This window comes from Aspergillus japonicus (assembly GCF_003184785.1).
Source record: "Aspergillus japonicus CBS 114.51 unplaced genomic scaffold BO86scaffold_3, whole genome shotgun sequence".
Taxonomy (NCBI): domain Eukaryota; kingdom Fungi; phylum Ascomycota; class Eurotiomycetes; order Eurotiales; family Aspergillaceae; genus Aspergillus; species Aspergillus japonicus.
In genome coordinates, this window is record NW_020291640.1 from 975,327 (window position 1) to 995,427 (window position 20,101).

General features: G+C 52.4%; 7 protein-coding genes across 7 annotated transcripts; 4 read left to right on the forward strand and 3 right to left on the reverse strand.

Annotated features, from left to right (window-relative positions):
- Positions 1-1,227: 1,227 nt before the first annotated feature.
- On the reverse strand, positions 1,228-4,266 carry BO86DRAFT_432055 (glycoside hydrolase family 71 protein; the record flags this gene model as incomplete). Its single annotated transcript, XM_025675786.1, has 2 exons — positions 1,228-1,371; positions 1,402-4,266. 2 exons carry the CDS (start codon positions 4,264-4,266, stop codon positions 1,228-1,230), a joined length of 3,009 nt encoding a protein of 1,002 aa, XP_025532542.1.
- A 735-nt stretch (positions 4,267-5,001) lies between these two features.
- BO86DRAFT_432059 (uncharacterized protein) lies at positions 5,002-6,012 on the forward strand (the record flags this gene model as incomplete). Its single annotated transcript, XM_025675787.1, has 1 exon — positions 5,002-6,012. Exon 1 carries the CDS (start codon positions 5,215-5,217, stop codon positions 6,010-6,012), a length of 798 nt encoding a protein of 265 aa, XP_025532543.1. The 5' UTR covers positions 5,002-5,214.
- A 294-nt stretch (positions 6,013-6,306) lies between these two features.
- Positions 6,307-8,533, reverse strand: BO86DRAFT_385449 (uncharacterized protein). The gene has a single exon (XM_025671107.1). The coding sequence runs from the start codon at positions 8,509-8,511 to the stop codon at positions 6,343-6,345; it is 2,169 nt and encodes a 722-aa protein (XP_025532544.1). The 5' UTR covers positions 8,512-8,533; the 3' UTR covers positions 6,307-6,342.
- A 480-nt stretch (positions 8,534-9,013) lies between these two features.
- On the forward strand, positions 9,014-10,026 carry BO86DRAFT_453023 (uncharacterized protein). The gene is made up of 2 exons (XM_025676966.1): positions 9,014-9,456; positions 9,523-10,026. The coding sequence occupies exons 1-2, from the start codon at positions 9,061-9,063 to the stop codon at positions 9,595-9,597; spliced, it is 471 nt and encodes a 156-aa protein (XP_025532545.1). The 5' UTR covers positions 9,014-9,060; the 3' UTR covers positions 9,598-10,026.
- A 152-nt stretch (positions 10,027-10,178) lies between these two features.
- BO86DRAFT_406299 (Clavaminate synthase-like protein) lies at positions 10,179-11,640 on the reverse strand. Its single transcript, XM_025674164.1, has 3 exons — positions 11,169-11,640; positions 11,040-11,106; positions 10,179-10,966 (listed from the first exon to the last, which is right to left on the reverse strand). The coding sequence occupies exons 1-3, from the start codon at positions 11,462-11,464 to the stop codon at positions 10,283-10,285; spliced, it is 1,047 nt and encodes a 348-aa protein (XP_025532546.1). The 5' UTR covers positions 11,465-11,640; the 3' UTR covers positions 10,179-10,282.
- Positions 11,641-13,971: 2,331 nt separating this feature from the next.
- On the forward strand, positions 13,972-14,715 carry BO86DRAFT_302455 (uncharacterized protein; the record flags this gene model as incomplete). The annotated part of the gene is made up of 1 exon (XM_025667528.1): positions 13,972-14,715. A coding segment is annotated over one exon (744 nt), but the record flags the coding sequence as incomplete, so codon positions are not given.
- A 2,030-nt stretch (positions 14,716-16,745) lies between these two features.
- BO86DRAFT_415383 (carboxylesterase/lipase family protein) lies at positions 16,746-19,879 on the forward strand (the record flags this gene model as incomplete). Its single annotated transcript, XM_025674904.1, has 5 exons — positions 16,746-16,769; positions 16,875-16,896; positions 18,087-19,336; positions 19,399-19,642; positions 19,716-19,879. The coding sequence occupies 5 exons, from the start codon at positions 16,746-16,748 to the stop codon at positions 19,877-19,879; spliced, it is 1,704 nt and encodes a 567-aa protein (XP_025532548.1).
- Positions 19,880-20,101: the final 222 nt, after the last annotated feature.

A 20,101-nucleotide genomic window follows, 5' to 3' on the forward strand; every position in this document is an offset into this window, starting at 1 on the left:
CGACCCATGGTAAGCTCAGGCACCGTAGATTGATCTTCCCTTTCTAATGCCCGTAATAACGCGCGACTGCAAAGTTTGTTGCGTTGCTGGTCGGGTCAACTTGACTCCGGCACCGGGTGAGTCTAGGCCAGCGGCGTGTCTTGGCCGTCGGCGGGTAGTCTGATTTGGTCAAGAAAAGAATAGCTGCAGCGGCCGGGGCCCGAGGTATCTCGAGCATACAGTTCTAGAACAGTGAACCTGACGTAGTCAGAATCCAAGCCTCTTCCACCTCTCTCAGAGGCGTCATAAATATTAACTGTAGATATATACCATCTCAACTACTTTGCTTATGCAGACTTCAAAAGGTCCTTAATAAGGAAGATACCACCTAGCCAAAGATGCTAGGGGCAATAGCTTCGGCCCTAAGAAAACCCTAAGAGTCCTAAAATCAGGCCACGAAAGCCCTAATATATCTCGGTATCTTAGTACTGAAGATTTGTTGGGTTTTTACTATCAAAGTAGACTAAGTGTTTTAGAACCTTGCAGAAGTGTATCAAACTTTTATAATGTTCCTTCAGAACCTCTCGTCAATCATAACTTTGTCTTGCTTATGAATTCGCCCTTGATATGCCTACCATATACCCCCGATCCGAATAATGCCAGTCCCATCGATGGGAAAAGTCAGCCCTGTGGGTAGAACTGCTCAAACCAAGCGGAGCTAGACCTTCTCGACCTTTTTGATGCTCGAAAGCAGAATACGCAAATTAATCGGGAATCCTAAAAAGGATTGCGACTTGAGTAAGTCATAACATACCATACCAATAGGCTCGGTGCTACCCGTTGTGAGCCACAGAAATCTGCGTGCGGGGGTGCGGATCCTGCGCTCATCTGCCGTGTGCTACGCAGATCTGTGCGACCCACCCCGCCGAGCTTATTTAAACATACTGCAGAAGCCAAGCCGAGTACGACAGTAGCAATAAATCTCTATGGTCGCCATTGTCGTGAAAGATCTCACAAAGGGTCATCCGTGCGGCGGTGCCGACCTCGCGTGCTTATGATTGATATTGATACTCGCATCTCATGTGATGTTCTTGATATACTTCAAGAGGGGTTTATGGCAACATAAACATACATCGAAGGAATTCGTGACCCTACATTATGTTGAGATTATACCACAAATCGATACAGGCAACTCGGGAAAAGCTTTTACATGAATCTATATTAAGGTGGCTATAACTCACTGAAGGCTTAAATCCTCGCGCATTTGCTGACAATGGACTCCAATTGATCCATCTTTTGCTCGAACAAAACCCCGACCGACTTAATATCCGAGCCCTTCATGCCGCGCCGCCTCAAGGCCATGGAGTCAAACTCGATCGCGCTGACTCCATCCTTGGTGGCCACACCGGCGGCTGCACCAACGTTGAAGTCGAGGAGCATGCTCAAGATCGCGACTGGGGCGCTTTCTGGGTCCTGCACCATGGTGTAGATATCGGTCGCCTCGTTCGCGGCGGTACCCACGAGCGCGAGCGCCGCGTCCAGACCCTCGATGACATCTCCAAGACCAGAGAGTGGGCCGAGGAAGGGCACGATCAGGAACACGCCCCCGAGGATCTGCAGGATCAGCTCCTTTTTCTTCTCGGCCTCGATCTTCTCGCCAATGGCGACCACGGAGTAGACGCGGTCGACCAGCTCGGCCAAGGTGAACACGGCGGTGGAGTACGTCTGGACGACGTCGTCGATCACGCCGTCGAACGAACCTGATAGGATCTGGAGCTCGGTGATGAGAAGGGAAAGCTGGAGGTTTGGGATGTTGGGCAGGGCCTGTCTCATCAGCTCCCGCGGGTCGCTGATGGTGATCTTCTGGGCTGGAATCGGGAAGCCACGATGCCACCAGCAGGCAGCCTCAGGGTTGTCATAGACGTTGCACGCGGTATTGCCCTTGTCGTCGTAGTAGGGCCCTTCCGTGCTCGACCAGCCCCCTAGCACAACCCAGTCAGGTTCTATCCCAAATTCCGCGCTGAGGTTTCCATAGAAGCCGTCCGCATCGATCAAGTTATAAAAGACGGTATGTGCACGATTTTCGTACCCGAGATCGTCAGGACATGGTCCCGCCGTCCTGTTCACCCCTCCAAAACTGAGTGTGCACGTGAAGAAGCGGTTGCCCTCACCCTGCGCACCAGTATCGCTCATATTCATAAAATATGTAAGCTGTGTCCCCACTTGGCCTTTCATATAAGACTCGTAGTCCTTGAAATACTCATCATAGTTGCTCGTGTTGGCAATGCTGGTGAAGTTGGCGACCGTGGCTTCCAACTCCCCATACAGTGCGCCCAAAACATAGAAGTCAACACAATAGGGGTCAAAGGTATCCATATCAGCCTGTAGAGCGTCCAGAGAGGTGTAACTGATAGTAAAATCGCAGTTGAAGACACCTACACACTCATCGCTGTCATCGTCAATATTCCCGCATGCGTCATCATCAGGCGTCACGTCTAAACACACCGGCTCTGGACAGTAGTTCCGGGTACAGGCAAATTCGCAAAGACCATTATCATCTTCGTCGGGTGCCCAACCCGTGATACTGGTATTCTGGGCAGGAGGCATGTTCAGAGGGCCTGTCGCCGTGCAGGTGCAATTGTAGATGGGGCAGTAGCCATAATTACAGCCGAAACTGCACAAGCCGGCTAGGTCATTCTCGCCTGTTCCTGCCACACAGGTGTCTGGGGTGAAAGGGGACACGGTTGGGATAGTCAATGGAACCGATACTGTTCCACAGGCAGTAGAAGGGCAATACCCATAGTTGCAGGCGAATGAACACAGCCCAGCGTAGTTGGCGTCCTTTCCAGCCGCGGGATATCCCTGGATCCCGGTGGACGTGGGCAACTCTGGCTGAGGTCCTAATTTTGTGCAAACGCACGCTCCGACGGGACAATAGCCCAGGCTGCAGGAGTAGCTACAGAGCCCATTGAAGTCGCCCATTCCCCATCCTTCCATACATACCTCCTTGTTTAGCTTGGGGGAATCCACATCGACTGCGCCGCCCAAACTGTAGCCCACCCAAGCATTCCAGTTCTCGACCTGATCCCCTTCCCAGCATCCGCTGCTAATGTCTTGTCCGCTCACTGTGATAGTGCCGGTAGATCCAGTAACAGACACGACAACTGAGCCAGAATGGCCGGCAAAGGAGACACTGCCGTGATAGATGCCCCCTCCACCACTTGGGGTGTTGGTCCACGTTGCATCAACATTTACTCCTCCGATAGTCACCGAGATATCTCCAGCCTCCCCAAGCAATGCGGAGAAGAAGATCTTATCTTGTGCGATATCCTTGGGCCAGTATTCCAACTGCAGTTGAGACACCGTGTTGCCAGTCGTGCCACCGTCAGGGCACGAACCTGCTGCATTCAGCCGATACCAGGTCACCAAGCCTTCACTGTCGATATTGGTCTGGTTATACTTGTAGAGGTCAATCACATAAGGCAGGAATTGTCTCCAGCCACTGTGGTCGAAGCCCTCGACATAGTTGTAAGGGGCTTCGCCTGTCTCGAACGCGGTGTACATGGAGTCAGCTAGCGGATTGTGGCTGTCAACGATAGGCCCAATGTAGTGGGACTCGCCGAAGTCGTTCCAGGAGATGATCTCGATGAACTCCGGAGCGAGGTAGAGTGCCTGTTCCCACCGAGTATACCAGAGATCGTCACCACGCCACAGCCAATTCTTGTCGTATCCGGGCATATTGGTGAAGAACCATGGAGAGATCGGCATCATGTAAGGCTTCTTGTCCAGGTACTGGATATACGACGCATCCACATAGGTATTCATGTCGTTGGGTCCGTTGGGCCAGGCAGCCCAACTGAAAAGGCCGTCTGCTACCCCATCGGCCAGGGCCATAGCGGCTTTGGCCCCAACCGACGACCAGTCCGGAACGAAGAAGCAGAATTGCTGGGACTTGATGTCCACCCAGTCTTCTGCATTATCGGGCCCTTCGAACGTCGACACCAGAGGATTCGATCCGTGAAAGTAGTAAGCATCATTACTCACATATTGACCCAGCAGGCTCACGACATCGTTCTTGTCCCAAGGCCCGTTCCCAGCGTAATCGAACGAGAAAAACAGGTGGAATTTGAGCTTTTGAGCGGCCGCAAACGCGTTTGGGAGAGAGGTAGTGGTGGTACCTTCTCCAGCCGCCATGTTGAGTGCGAATGCATCGATGTGGGCATCCAGAGCAAGCTGGATCTCACTTTCCCAATCGTCGGAAGTGTATCCTGCCGTGTTTGAGAGCATAAAATGAGCAAACACAGCACGAGCCTGAACCTGATACCAGAGGCAGCATGTCGAGACAAGCATACAAAACCACAAGCGGATGGGAAGACTCATATTTCGAATTTATGGGCAGGGAAGGTACGCCAGAGCCTTCGAGCAAGAGCAAGAGCAAGATGAAAGAAAGAATAAAATGTAAAAAAAAAAGAGAGAAAGCTGAAGCTGTTATGGATTAAAGAATGTGATCAGAAATGAAAAAGGAAAGAAGCCGGAGGGACGGCAACGTAAGAGAGTGTGTGAGTAGGTCCGTTGATGTTTGCGAGGGTCTTGACGGCAGAAAAAAGAAAGCTCGAAGGGTTAAAGATAAAGAGGATTTCCTATCTCTTGGGTACACGGCATCAGGGAAGTTCATGGGCATAACCACGACGCACCTCGGTACCATGTCTAGCGCCCCTCTATGATTTTTTCAATCGCCTTCGAGCTTAATCTCGCTAAATCCAAACTAGCAAAATGCCTGTCAACGACGCTCTGATGGAGTGATTGTGGTTTGTTACCTCATCTCCGCATGTCTCAGTCCGTCGATGTACGAAATTGGAACTAGGGTTTAGTGCACTTCTTAGTGTAAAATACCCAATACCAACTCGTTTCACACCCAGCACATAGGGATGGTATCCAGAACAAGCGTATTCCCTAGGTCAACAGTTAAAATTTGAATAGATCCCTGACTGATACTTTGCTGCTTACCTCTTTGACGCGTCGTTTTCCTTTATGCTGTCGTGATAAAATTCTCTTCATGCCACCATTTCAAGCCTGTCATTCATTTATCCATCCAATCTCCTGTCTCACTCATTATTTTCTTTTTCAACTTTGACCAACTCGATAGTCACAGCAGCTAATTGCCGCGTCCGAAATCCAATTGTTTTACTATATCTGTTGTGGCTATCCGTCACTCCTTTCCCTTGCGCGGTCACGATGAAGGCCTTACGAGCCATCTTGTTCACCCTAGCACTGCTAGGCAACCTCTGCCAAGGTTCTCCCTTCGCGGTTCCCACCGAGGCGATTCTCATGTACAGCGCTTTCGTCTTGGACTTTTCGGCGAACGGGGCCTCACGCACACTGGCGCCAAAACTGGACAACACGGCCCTCGTCGACTTCGGGACGTTTATCTCCACGGTTTTTGCGCAACGTCTCCCCCAAAGTGGCATTTGGACAAGCATGAATCCGCAATATAACCAAGCCACACTGGACAAGATTAGTGCCTCTCTGGAAACTGACAAGTACAGCCTTGTTGAACTTCTTGGTCTTGAAGAGGGCGCTCAACTTAATCACCGTTCAACGCTCCAGCGAATCGCCGACATTGTCAAGTCCACACGCGGTAGCACTGCCGCAGGCTTTGCCGACGTCTGGAATAACCAGTATCCAGAGTTCAGAAGGGCGCTGGCCGGAACACAAGCCGTACGGTTGCAGGATATGTATCGTACCAGCGTGAGCATATTGTGGGAAGCAGATTTCCCCGACAAGACCCTCAAGGCCTCGGAGGTCGCCGTCCTGGACACGGATGTTACCTTCCTCCAGCCGGACTGGAGCGCGACCGCTGCGGCGAACGGAGAATCCCCGGAGGAGATTAAGACCTACCTTACCTGGTACGTGAGTCTTTCAGGAAGAAGCGGACAAGAGGCCAGGAAATTCAGAAACCATCAAAAGATTACCAACACAATTGGACAGAGCTTGAGTGAGCTCGATAGTGTGGACAGCTGCAAGGCGCGCTAGGCCTGTCAATGCTTTCGTGGTTCTGCTTTCAGTATGCTTTGTAATACTTGGGGACATATGTCCAGGCTTGTTTGTGTATAAGCGACTAAGAATTTGTTGATTCGTGATCGTCAGTCACCACCCAAATATTTACTACACGAGAAAGTAGATTAACGTGGATGAAGTTGTCTTTTTGTCCCCAGTTCTGTCTAGGACCTGGCCAGAAAGTTCGAACAGTGAAAGGCCGCACTGCTTTGAAACGTTCTGGGGGCGGTATGGTATCTTTATATATGATGTATGATAGCCTAGTTGCTACAGTATGACAAAAAAGGGATGAAAACAAAGTTGTACTCAGGACTCTTCGCGACTGCCATAGTAAAATGCGTGATAATCATCGGCGTATCTGTGAGCACCATGACCATACCAGTGAAATGCACAGGCGGCAGAGATTCTCTCCTGGTTCATCTGTTCCTTAGTATAAATCGCTTCCGCGAGCGTCATTGATCCCCGAGTCTGCGTATGCTCCTGTGAAGGAACCATGGCTCTGCCAACCCAGCTTTCATCCTGGGGTGGGACATTCTGGGTTGAGCAGATTCGGTAATGGGGATCTACCAGCCATAGGGTTACAAATCGAAGGCGGCCGGGTTGAGACGGGTCGCGAAGAGTGAAAGACTCTGCTCGGGATCGCAGCGTGTTCGGCCAAGAGAGGAGCTGCCCGGCTTGGGAAACAGTTATAGAGCCCAGGTTCTGCAGTGCTGGTGGTAGTTCATCGTCTTCCTCCTCTGGAATGTCGAAAACTCGATTCATAATTAGGTACTTTTCAACATTAAAGTCCAGGGTACTCAAAAGCGTCTCTTGTTGATATGACACTTTCGGATCTTTGATATTATCCACGTCCAAATAGCAAACGGCTGTGGCAACAATATGCTCATTGAGAATACCGGCCACCCCGAAATGGGGTTCCCCAGTATACAGGGGCCTTTCTGGGGTCAGATCAATGCCAGACACCCTGATAATCACCTGTAGGTCCTGAAATTGGTTCCGAAGAGAAACGGTGTAGAATTGGTGGTCTGGGTCAGGAGGCGGTGGTGTGGGGTTCTTGCTGCGCAAAGAATTGTTGACTTTGGGTAGGATTGCACGACCGGTGTTTTGCCCGGCCTTCCATTCGTTGTACGTGAAGGAGATACCAGGTTCTACGCCTTTGACGACGTATCGTCGACGATGCTTTTCGATGATTAGTTCTTCTAGTGCTGCGGGAGAGCTCCACTGCGACGGGTTCATGCTGACGAGGAGGTCCTTGACATTGGATTCACTCGGATCGACCTGGTATCGTTGTTCATATTCGGGGAGATTCAAGTAGTCTCTGACTTGCGATCGGATTTCAGGCCACTGCTCTTCGGAGAATCTCACTTTCAACCCCACAGTTGTACCCCAGAGAAGGTTGTACGCCTGCGGCAACGCCTCGTTTTCGGTTTGGAAGTCATAAGTTCTAATACGAATCGGAGTTCGACCTTGGTTTCCAAGGATAAGCATCTCATTCCACGGCTGTATGGCGGTGGCGATTAGTTTCTCAAGTGCGCGGTAAGTTTCTTTCTCCCTTGGATTCACACCATTGATGTAGGAGGTGATCTTGGTTTCTCCTCGATTCGTGAGGTTGACTTCGCACGGAAGCCACTGGAATTTGTTTGACCAGTATTTAGGCTTGTTTGTCACTCGACCATCGTCTGGATCTCTCTCCTCGTGGTTTAGCTCATACGGATGTTTGGTCAACTTGTCAGGAATCGGAGCAGTCTGGCATCGAGAGTTATCGCATGACTCAAAGCTGTCGAGATTGACCTTGCCTCCATTGATGAGAACTTTGGTCCGTCCATACACAAGAGGATACATAGATGGATCAACCACATGCCGGATGGGGCCTTGAACACCAGCTTCCACGGGCGCCTTTTTGTCTTCCGAGTTGGGCTCTTCTGTCGATGAGAAAAGTGGTTCCATGGCTGTCCGAAGATCGGCGAGAAGACTAGCGTCGACTTCCGCCTTGATGACTCGAGAGTCTGCATCAAAAACGGCCACGTGACCCTTGCGCTTGAAGTCAGCTGCTTTGTCTCGCAGCTCTTTGTGGCACCAGTCCCAGCATGGCTGATCCAGGTCAAAAGCACTATCGGCCTTTTCACGCCAGATCTCGAGGGTGTCGGGATCGTCACACTTGTTTTCCCAGTCTGGCTGCTCCGTGACGTAGGACATGAACTGTAGCATACAAACCTCCCGCAGGGTCAACTGTGGGCTCTGTCTCCAGTCTGCGATCCCATGCGCGAAGCGAAAGCCTCTGGGTAGCTCATAGTAAAGAGGAACATCATTGAATCCAGGAACTTGGAGAGGGCCATCGCCGCTGTTGTTCATTTTTGGAAATTGCTGCGAGTGTAGACGAGTAAAAGAGAATGAATTTCGTATGTACGAGATACGGATGGGGAGTTGAGGACGAGAGCGGGAGTAAAATGGCAGCAGAGCGCGACGCGAAGCCATGGTGAGAGTTGCGTTGCGGTTCCAGCAATATATCGAAAGGGCGCCCGGCGACGGGTGTCTGTTGCCCGGGTGGGGGAAGAGGCATGGTGTCAGGTGACCGAAAAAAACAAGTGGTAATGTCAATACACGGGAGTGAATTTGTCATCAGGGTCTCCAGTCAGGGTCTGGCGCAGCTGCCATCCTTTAGCGGGGATCTAGCGGGTGTTTAGCTTGGCCGTAGCTTAGCCATAGCTTGTCGCGCGCAGCACTAGCGTCGGACCCCTAAATCAATAGTTTTGTAAGCGACAAGTGGATCCTATTCGCCTCCCGGACGTCCGTAGGAGATAACATGAATCAATTCCACCGGAGCTTGGCGAGTCAGTAAAGAAAAAGATTCGGAGATTACCGCGAAAAGATCGTGCCACCACACCCCACACTCGCCCAGGCATCCGAATTTTCGGACCCCTGGATTTTAATAGCTGGACTACCAGCAAAGGCTGTTTGGAATTCCTCCAGTTTCCATCCTCTCCCGCAACTCTGGCGGAAAAACTTCTCAGACCTGTCTGAACCATGCTACCCCTTCGTTCTTTTGTCCTCGCATGGACTATCTTCTCCCTCGCGGTATCCGCGTCCTGTCTCAGCAGTGCTCAACATGGGAAGATTGGCTTTTTCAGCAAAGCCCCTCTGGCCTTCGGATACACCCATCCGTCACCATCGGAGTGTGCCATTGAGTGCGAGAGCCTGAGCACCTGTCAGGCATGGCTCTTCACCGTCAATGGCAAGGAATGCCAATTGTACGGCTCGGACCCGGTTGCGCAGGCGCAGAATGCGGGCTTCATCTTGGGACTGTGTGGTGAGGAGCATGCTAATACGCCAACTGTTTCGCCTTCATCCAAGCTGGTACCTGGGCCGTCGGCCTCTCGTGGAGTCGTCTCTGTTTCTCATTCTTCTGTTCCGGCGTCGAATGTAAGTCCTTCCCGTACTCTATCCTCGTGCATGATCCCTTGACTTATTCAATGCGAATCGTCACAGGCAAATCAGGCATCCGCAGATCATTTCAAGCGGCATCGGCACGGGCACTTTGGTCATCATCACAACCATCATTAGAACTGCTCACAATCTCCGGGCACGTGGATTCTTGAATGATTGACAAACTGAAGTTGAGCGGCGAGGCCCAGTGACCTGATAGGTCTGATGCGGATTACGTTGACAATGGATAGTATGGACGTATATGCGCGCAGCGAATAATGTACCATGGTCAGTACTAGAGCGCCACGATATCAACTGAGAACAAACATATACATCCACACACAGAGCGAGAGAGGCCATGCTGTTTACCTCGCATTGTTCAAAATTGTCAAATGTTTCTAGGCTGCCATCTTCATGATTACTATGTGCTTGTACTTGATTCTTTGCCCTCACTTCGGGAAGGTATAGCCTCAAATGACCATGGTGATTACAAAACGTGCGATGCGGGATTAACCTTGAACTACAACCATTCCTCTCCATGTTGCCTCTCTGATGCGCAAAGATTAGAACCTCGTTAGCGGAAAATACACCTTGAAAGATTCAAAAACTATCACGCCAAATGCATGCAAGGTTCCGCTGTTATCAGGAAGAAAGTAGCTAGTTACCCACCAATCTCCAAATCCTCGCCATCGTTTTGAAGACTGGTCTGATGATTCCAGAAGCAAATGCCCTTACAACCAAGAATACACATCAGTCACACCTCACCATCTTGTTCAGAGCTTACTATTAGTACATCATATCTCCTCCAATCGCAGTGAAACCTCTACAGCCCTTGCTGCCCCGTCATCATCCACACCAGATCATCCGGCCGCGCATCCAACCGCAGCACAGAGTACTTCTTCTCCAACCACTCCTGCGCCGTCAGCACCGTCGCATCGAGGTCACGAGCAGGAATGCAGCCCGCCTGCGGCGCGGCCATCACCGTCTCATTTTCCGGGCGCACCATGTACGCGAACGAATAGCGGGTCGGCATAGCTCGACCTGGAAGGGGCCCCACGCGGTGGACGCAGGACTGCAAGTAGCCGTTCGTGAGCAGGGAGAGCCCGTCACCCAGGTTGACGATGGCGTGGCCCTCGCGCGGCAGCACCCATCTCCAAAACTCCTCACCTGGATTCTGGATCTGCAGACCGGGCTGACGGGTGAAGAGGAATGTCAGCGTGCCCATGTCGGTGTGGGCGGCGTGCGGGACTCCGCACTGCTCGGCAGGCTGGGGCTGGTACTTGAGGAGACGGATGATGTCTGGCGATGGGGCGGACGGGCGGTGGAATCGCTTCAGGTTTCCGGAGTCGGGAAGCTGTAGGGAGTGGGAGAGTTGGTCGAAGATGGTCTGGGAGGTTGTGTTGACGAAGTTGGTAAATTGTTGCAGGGTGTTCATGTATTGGTCGATTAGGTGGGGGCGGGGAAAGTCCTGCTGATTGTCTAGGCTCAGGATCCCGTTCTTGGGAATCTTTTGGGTTTGTTAGATATGATCAAATGGATCTTGGACATTTTCATAGATGAGAGGATATTTTGGATATTACCACGTAGGTCTCGAATCCATCGCGCTTTCCTTCTAACCCACCAAAATTACGGCCCACGGGTTTGTACCTGATCAGCTCGTGTTAGCCATGTTTGCAGCAGGAATTCAAATATAAGGAAGCATAACGTACCCATTGCATTTCATTTTACCCAACCGATCCACATCATACAGACATTTCTCATCGAGCGGCAGGTCAAAGAGTCCCTCTGAAAGCTCGTAGATAGAATCCAGGACCGGAACAATTTCCTTCTGCGCAGATGCTAAATTCAAGTAGAAGACACCATCCTTTCGACTAGCCTCGAGTAGACACTGAGCTGCATCCTGGTCACCAGCTTGCAGGCTCCCCAAATCGATAGTCTGCAGCTTCGCAACCGGGAGGTCTGGAGGAAATTCGAGAGTGTCGGTTGACGCGTTGGAAATCGTCATGGCGTACTTAATCTGTGTGGCAGCTGCTCTGTCCTATGCAACGAGCGTATGATGCGCGCCTGGTAAGGGACTAAGCAATAAGGAGGGGCGTGTAAACGCCAGTCTCTTATCCAAGAACGGTTATGAAATTGAGTTAATCGGGGTTGACAGCTGCCTTTCGAGATCTGATGTTCCGCTTGCGGGAAGTGTCAGCAAGAGGAGAAGATTTTGTCACTTGTTGACGGAGAGCAAATTTGAGCTCTTATCCCTATCATCACGTGCGATTCTCCTGACGGATTGCAGGATGCCGCGCCGCGCTTTACTTTAGTCAGAACCAAAGCAATATCATTTGTTCACCGCTTGTTCCCGAATCTGACAGGTCTCATTCCCACGAGTACACTACATTGGCATCGACATGTGACACCTCCCAACCGATGCTAGCACTCGCTGTCTGACGGTGCTGATTTAGTTCCCGTCTACCGAGCAGGCAACAACTCTAGCTGCAGCGATCATTCCAGATTGACCACAGATAACACTGGGACAGGACCCACATCCGCGTGAACTCTACTCATGAATATGAAGGTAGTATTTAGTCAGGGGCTACAAAACCATCTTCGTCGGTCGCTGTTAACTTTTTTTGTCTTGATTTGTTGTTCCGGTGCCTGTCGGCGCTAGGCCAAAAAAAGAGGGCCCATCGAGCCCTAACTCGGCTCAGGGTCCAGATCGTGGCCCGCTTGACTTTTAAGGTACGTTTTAAGGTAGTTTGTTCCGAGAACGGCCCGGTATTGAAAGATTGAGCGTGCGGGCGTGGTTATCGACGATCAAATTACCGCATCTCGGAAACTATTTCCAATTGGTTCCTAGACGGATCCAGTGGGTCCTTCGATCTGACAACTTGTAATGCTACATCAATACGTACTATTGACTACAACAACACCCGAAGTGGACTGATATCTGGCCAACGGAATTTCTAAGTCACCACATAGTGGGCGAGGAAAAGATACTTCAGCATGATCCTTTGAGCGAAAAGTCCAATTGACGTAGTAAGCATGACATGAATCGCGTGTGGCTCGGAAAATCGAAGCAGGCAAGGTCGATGTAGCCACTAGGTAGTTCATCTAGATTAAGTTTGAGAATAATTCAATTGTTGAATCTGAATCACCATCCACTAGTGTGGGAGATTCTGTAAACTCCCATTATATCGTCCTTTCTTCCCCGAGAGTACACGATTTTGTATCTCAAAGACGATGTAGGAGGTAGAACAAAAGTACTATCTCAAAGTTCACGTCGGATCACAGCAAATTGAAGCATCTGGCCTCTCTCGCATTGTGACTTGTGTAGCTTTGGATTCTTCCAATCCTTGTAGTGTTGCTCTGAGAATGGATGAGTCCGTCTCGTTGACCGAGTCGGCGCTTTGGCAGTACTACATCAGTTCTCTGAAGTTTCCCTCGCTTGACGTTTTGAAGAATCTGATTAAAGTTCAACTCTACACTGGAGCTCTCGTAATGATGCTCCTGTGATTGCTGGCTGTCGAAAAGTCTGCTAAACATGGAGCGTGGAAATGCGGTAATCTAACCGTCTTTTGCTCGACGAGCCAGCGTCGCATGATGCTATACTGACGAGACACCATGAGTCAACGCTCGCAAGGAGAACCATGCAGAGAGGCAAAACCATCGTCCACCCCCGAAGTCAGCCATCAACTCTCTTCCTCTTTTTTGCATCCGCAACAACAACTACAACTACTCAGAACTTAACCTCCTATCTTTATCTCCACACTCAGCACCACCACCACAACGATCATGCCTCAAATCACTTCTAGCCCGAGACAACCGGGCCCGATAAACATCACCGCAGCAGTAGACCGTACGTGTCCTATCTGCCAGCAGCTCTATAAGAGCGTGGAGCTTCTCCGAAAGCACCAAATCCCCATGTGGCACAGACTCGCCTGTACGAGCTGTCTGAAGACCTTCGTTACTGCGGATGCAGTATCTCAGCACCAACGAGCCGCCCATGGCTCGACATCAACAGCAAAGGGATCAAGTCCTTGCCCTTCTCAGCCTCATGGAGCCACGACAGCAAAGCCTCTCGCTTCGACTTCCAGCGCGCAGCCTTCTGAGCCGAGCTGTGCGGATGCAAAGAACCAGCAGCATCCTCGAGTCGCCTACCTCACAGACATGGGCGAGGTGTCACTTCTCCCTCTGGAGAAGCCAGTGCAGTCTTCCAGCCTGGCTGTGGAGCCAGTCAATCTACGTAAGAGTGACAGTATCACTACCACCACCACCACCACCACCACTACATCATCACCACCATCATCAAGAACCACAGCCACCACCACCACTACATCATCAGCCCTGACAAAGCAGGACCTCCTCTCGGCACGCCTCCTTCCACGCTGCCACTGAGCCACCTGCCTCAGCACACAGGGGTACAACCTCTCGACAGCCGAGGCAACATGGCAGCAGCCGTGGAACAAAGCAATCCCCAAGTCACTCTTCCAACACACGCCCACACACACCAGACCACGAGCAAGAAAGGCCGTGGTCATCGACTGCGAGATGATGATGACGGACGACCCCTACGGACGGGGTCGAAGCTACAACGCGCTGGCGTACCTGGCGGCGGTGGACTTCCTGACTGGGGAGGTGCTCATCGACCGCTACGTGCGGCCCGCGGGGCGGGTGACGTACTGGAACACCCGGGTCACGGGCATCACGCCAGGGAAGATGAACGCGGCCATCAAGCACGGGCAGGCGTTCGGGTCGTGGGAGACGGCCCGCCAGGCGCTGTGGGAGTTCGTCGACCGCGACACGGTGCTGATCGGGCATGCGCTACACAACGATCTCAACGCCTTGGGGATCATCCATCCGCGTGTGGTCGACACGGGGATCGTCACGGCCGAGGCCGTGTTCTCGACGCAGTGGGGAGAGATGAGGCGGTTCCCGCGGCTGTGGGGGCTGAAGACCCTGGCGATGGACATGCTGGGGCGACACATCCAGGGCAGTAGTCAGGGGCACAGTGCCGTCGAGGACGCGTTGGCGACCAGAGATGTTCTGGTCTGGGGGCTGGAGAACCCGGTTCTCTTGGGGGAGTGGGCGCGTCGAGAGAGGAGACTGCGCGACGAACTTTTCGGCTTCGTGCTGTCTGACAGTGACAGCGTGAAGAGCGAGGGCTCGGACGCTGCATCTTGGTCCGACTTTGATGGGGACTTGGTCTCGTCTCCTTCGGATTCCATTGGCGACCCCTGTGGGGTGAAGCCCTCAACATTCTGGTGAGGCTCGGTGCTTTGGAGAGTTGCCGCCATCCACTGTTTGGTGTTTTGAATACACATACAATGTGTTCTTTGCTTGGAGTCCCTGTATCCGTCATTGCTCTAGTCAATGGAAGAGTTTGTTCGGCTTTTGGTGATACCGTAGTCAATAGCATTAGTTCGGGGTCTCAGGCCTCTGATTGCTGGCAAGCTCTCACTACGTCTGCCGCGCGATCTGTACGGAAGGATATAGTGGCCACTCCGCAGTGTATACCTTTTTAAGCCCTGTATTTCATCCCCTCACAGTCTTTTTGGTCACGTGACTATATATGCCCTCTACATTAGGATATCCGGGATCTTTTAAGGTTCTTCATTAGCGAATATTATACTTTTCAGTATCGTTGTCGGGAGTTATATAGAGGTCCAAATCCTTTCACTCTTATCATTTTGCCGGCAGATTTGTTTCTGCAGAGTGGCCACTATATTTTTCCGTACTTTGTGGATCCTAGTACTTCCCCCCAGATAGCCGGAAATCCACCATCTTCAGCAATCTTTGTCGAGTTATAATCCCTCTCATAGAACAGACCTTTTTCATTACTTTCAACACCACGTCCTGTCAATCCTTAACAATTTTGACCGTCCATCCATCGAGCTCATTCAGTTCAACCGACGCTTTCATTACAGAAGTAGTTACGAGTTAAAGTCTAGGTACCAGCCACCTTGACTATCTCAGAAACATATGTACGAATATTACATACGCAGGATCACCACCAGAGAGAAAACTAAGACCATCATCAGCCCTGTAAATTTAAAGCTCGGCATCAAGCAGAACCTCATCCCCTCGAGAGCGAGAGAGGACACACAGGGGTCTATAGAGCAATATTACGGTAGTTTCGAAACCTCGAGGTTACCTCAAACGTCGGCGGCCCTGAAGTCGGGAAAGGGGACTGATCCTCCCGGGTGGGAGGATGACCCCCTCCTAAAACTCAGAAGCATAATTCCCCTCCGTATGCACGCTGGTATTGTAAATCGTCGCTCGCTCATCGATGACATACTCCGCACACATGACCGACCCATTCAGCTGCATGACCGCCCCGATGGTGGTGTTGGCCGTGATCCAGTTCATCCACAGCGTGTGGTTCAGCGTTGTGGTTGTGCCCGGGTCGCCATCGTAGTTCAAGATGTCCGCGCCCGGCTGCGACAGTCCAGCCTGGTCGAGGATATACTGCGGGGCGGTGTTGTTGCCGCCCATGTCAACCAGCCGGTGCGGGTAGTCGGCCAGCTGCCACTCCCACCACAGCTTGTCGAGGTAGGCGTGGTGCATGAAGAACAGAGGGTCGTTGCAGCTGTCGATCGGGTCGAGCATCAGTCCGCCGACGCCGCCGTGGCCGCCGCCGTGCGGGTTGCCGTTGTAGCATTGCCTGCATCATTGAACGTTCAGTAATCTGCTCAAAAGGGAGAGGGAGAAGGTATTGGGGATGTGAAAACGAGGGATGCACGCACCATGCATCAGTATAGTTGGCATACCCGAAGCAGGTCTCTACGTTGGCGGCCTTCTCGGTGGAGAAGCTGCTCTGGCTCAACGCCCGCGAGAGACAGAACTCGTCGCCGCGCTGGTGATGGTTGCTGATATGCAGGGTGAGATTTTTGAAAGGTCCGTCGGCGACACAGCTATTTGTACCCGTCCCGTTGCCGCCGAAGCCGGTGTGCGGGTCAAAGATGGGCGAGGCGCTGATGTTGCCGCGGCTCAGGTCCGTCAGCTCGTCCCAGTACGGATGCGCCCCTGTGTAGTTGCACAGTTGCTGCAGGGCCAGCTCGTGGGTTCGCACGTAGTAGCGGTGCCAGGGGAGGAATTGGCCGACGTAGTCTGGAGGGAAAAGAGAGGGGAGGAGGATCAGCCATAAGAAGAGGAATACAGTAGGCATTAGAGAGATTATCTTACGGATGTCGTTTCCCTGGGTAATGTGTATGTTGGCAAACTCATCCCAAACGTTGGTTGAATTCTCGACGAGTCCGGTCACCGGGGGGTGGCTCATCAGACACAGCTCGGCTTGGATGTATTCGTGTTTCTCTGCATCGGTGAGGGCGTTCCACTATGTGGTCATGTTAGCATTGGTCTGGTTGGTATGGAAGTAACAGGGAAGAGAATTGCATACCGATTTGCGATAATTGATCTTCTCGCAGGTGTTGGCAACAGCTGGCTTATGTATGAGAGTCTTCCTCCCCGCCAGAACGGGGGACGCCTCGACCAATACTAGGCTGGTGGCTATGCCCCAAAGGGCACATTTGGCCAAAGAGAGTGCCATTGTTGGCTTAGGGTGCAAAGGATAGCGTCAGGGGAGATAGATAAAAACGATCCAGGTCCGATCAAAGGCGAGCGTAAGAGGCTCTACTTATCATTCCGGTCCTGCAGAATCAAGTCTTCATACCGTGCAAGTGCCGCTCACTGTTGCCGACTGTCCGGTCATGACCATCATCTTCAGTAAAGATGCACACGCGGCCTGAAGTCTTGGTACAGGTCATCTTCATTTTCTCCTGTGAAAACAGGATAATGCCCGACTGGGCCGCACAACCAGGCACAGAACACTTGACCGATCCGCTTGCCTCATACTCGTGGATTTTACGCAGTTGCCTAGAGATGTGTGCTTTGTGGTAAAATCTGGAACGCTGCAAAGGCTGGGTAGCGTCTGGATGGATCGACCGTGACGTATATTTTGCAAGAGGAAGTCTCACTGATGGAAGTCTCGACCCCGTATAGTCCGAAGCTGCTTCTCCAGGGTTTCCACCTCTAAGCGATCTGCGGTCTTTGCGCGGTATGTGGAGAATGTGTGGGGCAAGCGGCTTGGCAGCCACGCAATTGACGCGATTGAAAGGATTAAACCCCAGCATTGCGACTAGAAATCCGATCGAGATGTGGCTTTGGCCTCGTGCCAAGACGGAGGTCGGAGAGTTGAATCATAGACTTACCTCCGTCGACCCGTTAGAATCACCGCCAGCCTGCAGGAAGAGCTTTAGGGCCGGAAAACTCGAATCCCGTCGGAGTAGTGTCTCCATGCAGCAACGGGACGCCAACCACCACAGTCCTTGTAGCCTTGGCTACATACTGGGACATCGATATTGACAAGATCATGCAAGCCAATGTTGACTTGGTGGCATGCAGCGCACGATCTGCCGCAAGCTTAGCCGGAGCCGGAGATTGTATCTAATGGTGCCTAAGCGGTAGCCAACGACAGCGCCCTAACTGCCGTGGGTATATATAGGCATTCCCTGCCTGGACGGGGAAACACCTGCACAGCGCAATCTCCAGGTCTTTCTCAAATATGCGTGGACTTTACACCTTCGGGTTGGCGGCTTTGGCCATCACGGCTGAGGCATTCAATGTCGGCCGCAGACAAGACCCTTCATCCTCCTCCTCCTCTTCTGTACAGCACCCTACCGCCGAAACGCGGAACGGAACCTACTATGGCATCCATCAGTCCAAATGGCATCAGGACTACTTCTTCGGTATCCCGTACGCGCAGCCCCCTGTGGACGAGCTGCGATTCCGCCCACCGCACTCTCTCAACACCTCCTGGACGGGCGAGCGCAACGCGACGGAGATGGGTCCCATGTGCTACGGGTATGGGCCGACGCAGATGGCCAATGGCGAGCACGTGTCGGAGGATTGCCTGACGTTGAATGTAGTACGGGCATCCAACGTGTCCTCGCCTAAGGGCTTACTCCCGGTGGTGGTGTACATCCACGGGGGGCTCTTCAAGCACGGGGCGGGCAGCGACCCGCGCTACAACATGACGTCGTTGCTGCAGGTGGGGGTGCATAACGGGCAGGAGTTTGTCGGGGTGACGCTGAACTACCGACTCAGCTACTGGGGATTCCTCTCCGGGGAGGAGGTGGCGCGCGAGGGGGCGACCAACCTGGGCTTGCGTGACCAGCGGTTGGCGCTGCAGTGGGTGCAGGAGAACATCGCGGCCTTTGGTGGCGACCCAACCAAAATTACCATCTGGGGTCAGGAGGCAGGCGCCTTCAGCGTCGGCTTGCAGCTGCTAGCGTACGGGGGCCGCGACGATGGGCTCTTCCGCGCTGCGATCGCCCAGAGTGGCAGTCCCATGCTGATGTGGCCCTCCGCCTCGGCCACGGACTGGCAGCCGCTGTATGAGGCCTTTCTAAATGCTACGAACTGCACAGATGCCGTCTCGGGCAGCACACTGGATTGTCTACGCCGCGTTCCGGCCGCCACCCTCTCCGACGTTTTCAGCAGCGACCTCACCACGTTCAACCGGCCTAATCCCGTCGTGGACGGCGATTTTCTCCCAAAGTTGGGGTCCTCCGCACTCGAGGCCGGCGACTTCGTCAAGGTGCCCCTGCTGCTCGGCACCACACAAGACGAGGGCACCTGGAGCTATTATGGTGTCGAGGGGATTAACACCACTGCCGAGTTCCGTGCCATGGTCGAGTATGATGGGCTAAGCACTACCGCAGCCAGCAAGATCGCGCAGCTCTATCCAGACGACCCGGCCCAGGGCATCCCGTCAACGCTGGACGGCCGACCCGGAAACGAAACGGGTCTGGGCTGGCAGTGGAAGCGATCGAGCGCGTACAACGGAGACAAGATAATGCAGGCAGGTCGTCGCATGGCCAGTCAAGCAGTTAAGTCCAACTATTTCCGCTCCCCGCTGGCTCTAAACTAACATCCCGTACTCGGTATTAGTGGGCCAAACACGGCGTCGACGTTTATACCTATGTTTATGACGTTCTCTTCCACGCCAAATGGTGGCAGTACGGTGCACAGGAGCAGGACGACATCGCCTTCCTCTTCCACAATGTGACCCTGTCCGAGTCGCTCAGCCCCACCGATCAGGCCGACCAGAAGAAAACATTCGAGCCGCTGAGCTACCTGATGACGAGCATGTGGATCAGCTTTATCAGCACCTTGGATCCGAACCATAATTCTAGTGAGTTGCTGCCATGTTGATTTACATGTGATAATTGCGATGGGCCACAGACACTGACGGAAATCCTTTCTAGTTAACGGAACCAAGACTTGGCCCAAATACAGCCTGGCCGAGCCCGAGGCATTAGTATTCGATGTCAATGCCACCGAGCTCTGTCGGGTGGAGCCAGATACCTACCGGTCGGCAGCAATTTCACACTGGATGGAGCTGTTTCAGACAAGCGAGTATCCGAGATAGAATGGTAGAGCTAATTCCTTCCTGGCGAACACGGGAGTGGTAACTTACCTAGGTTCCTTGAAGGACTGATCCGGGTAGAGGCTTGCTCGCTTGGTGTGTTGTCAAACTGTACTTCTAATGATATTCTTGGGCACAGGCAGATAGAAGAAATATTGTATATTTCTGGACGTGAATGGATTGATCTAGGATGTATACGCCGCTTCAGCATTAAATTGCTGAAGA

Excerpts from the sequence above, each read along its gene's own strand:
- BO86DRAFT_385449 (XM_025671107.1), bottom strand. The coding sequence starts at position 8,511 with ATGGCTTCGCGTCGCGCTCTGCTGCCATTTTACTCCCGCTCTCGTCCT.
- BO86DRAFT_453023 (XM_025676966.1), top strand. The coding sequence starts at position 9,061 with ATGCTACCCCTTCGTTCTTTTGTCCTCGCATGGACTATCTTCTCCCTC. Across the intron at positions 9,457-9,522 it reads CTTCTGTTCCGGCGTCGAAT|GCAAATCAGGCATCCGCAGA; the intron begins GTAAGTCCTTCC and ends GAATCGTCACAG.
- BO86DRAFT_406299 (XM_025674164.1), bottom strand. The coding sequence starts at position 11,464 with ATGACGATTTCCAACGCGTCAACCGACACTCTCGAATTTCCTCCAGAC. Across the intron at positions 11,107-11,168 it reads GGTAAAATGAAATGCAATGG|GTACAAACCCGTGGGCCGTA; the intron begins GTACGTTATGCT and ends CGAGCTGATCAG. Across the intron at positions 10,967-11,039 it reads ATGGATTCGAGACCTACGTG|ATTCCCAAGAACGGGATCCT; the intron begins GTAATATCCAAA and ends CAAACCCAAAAG.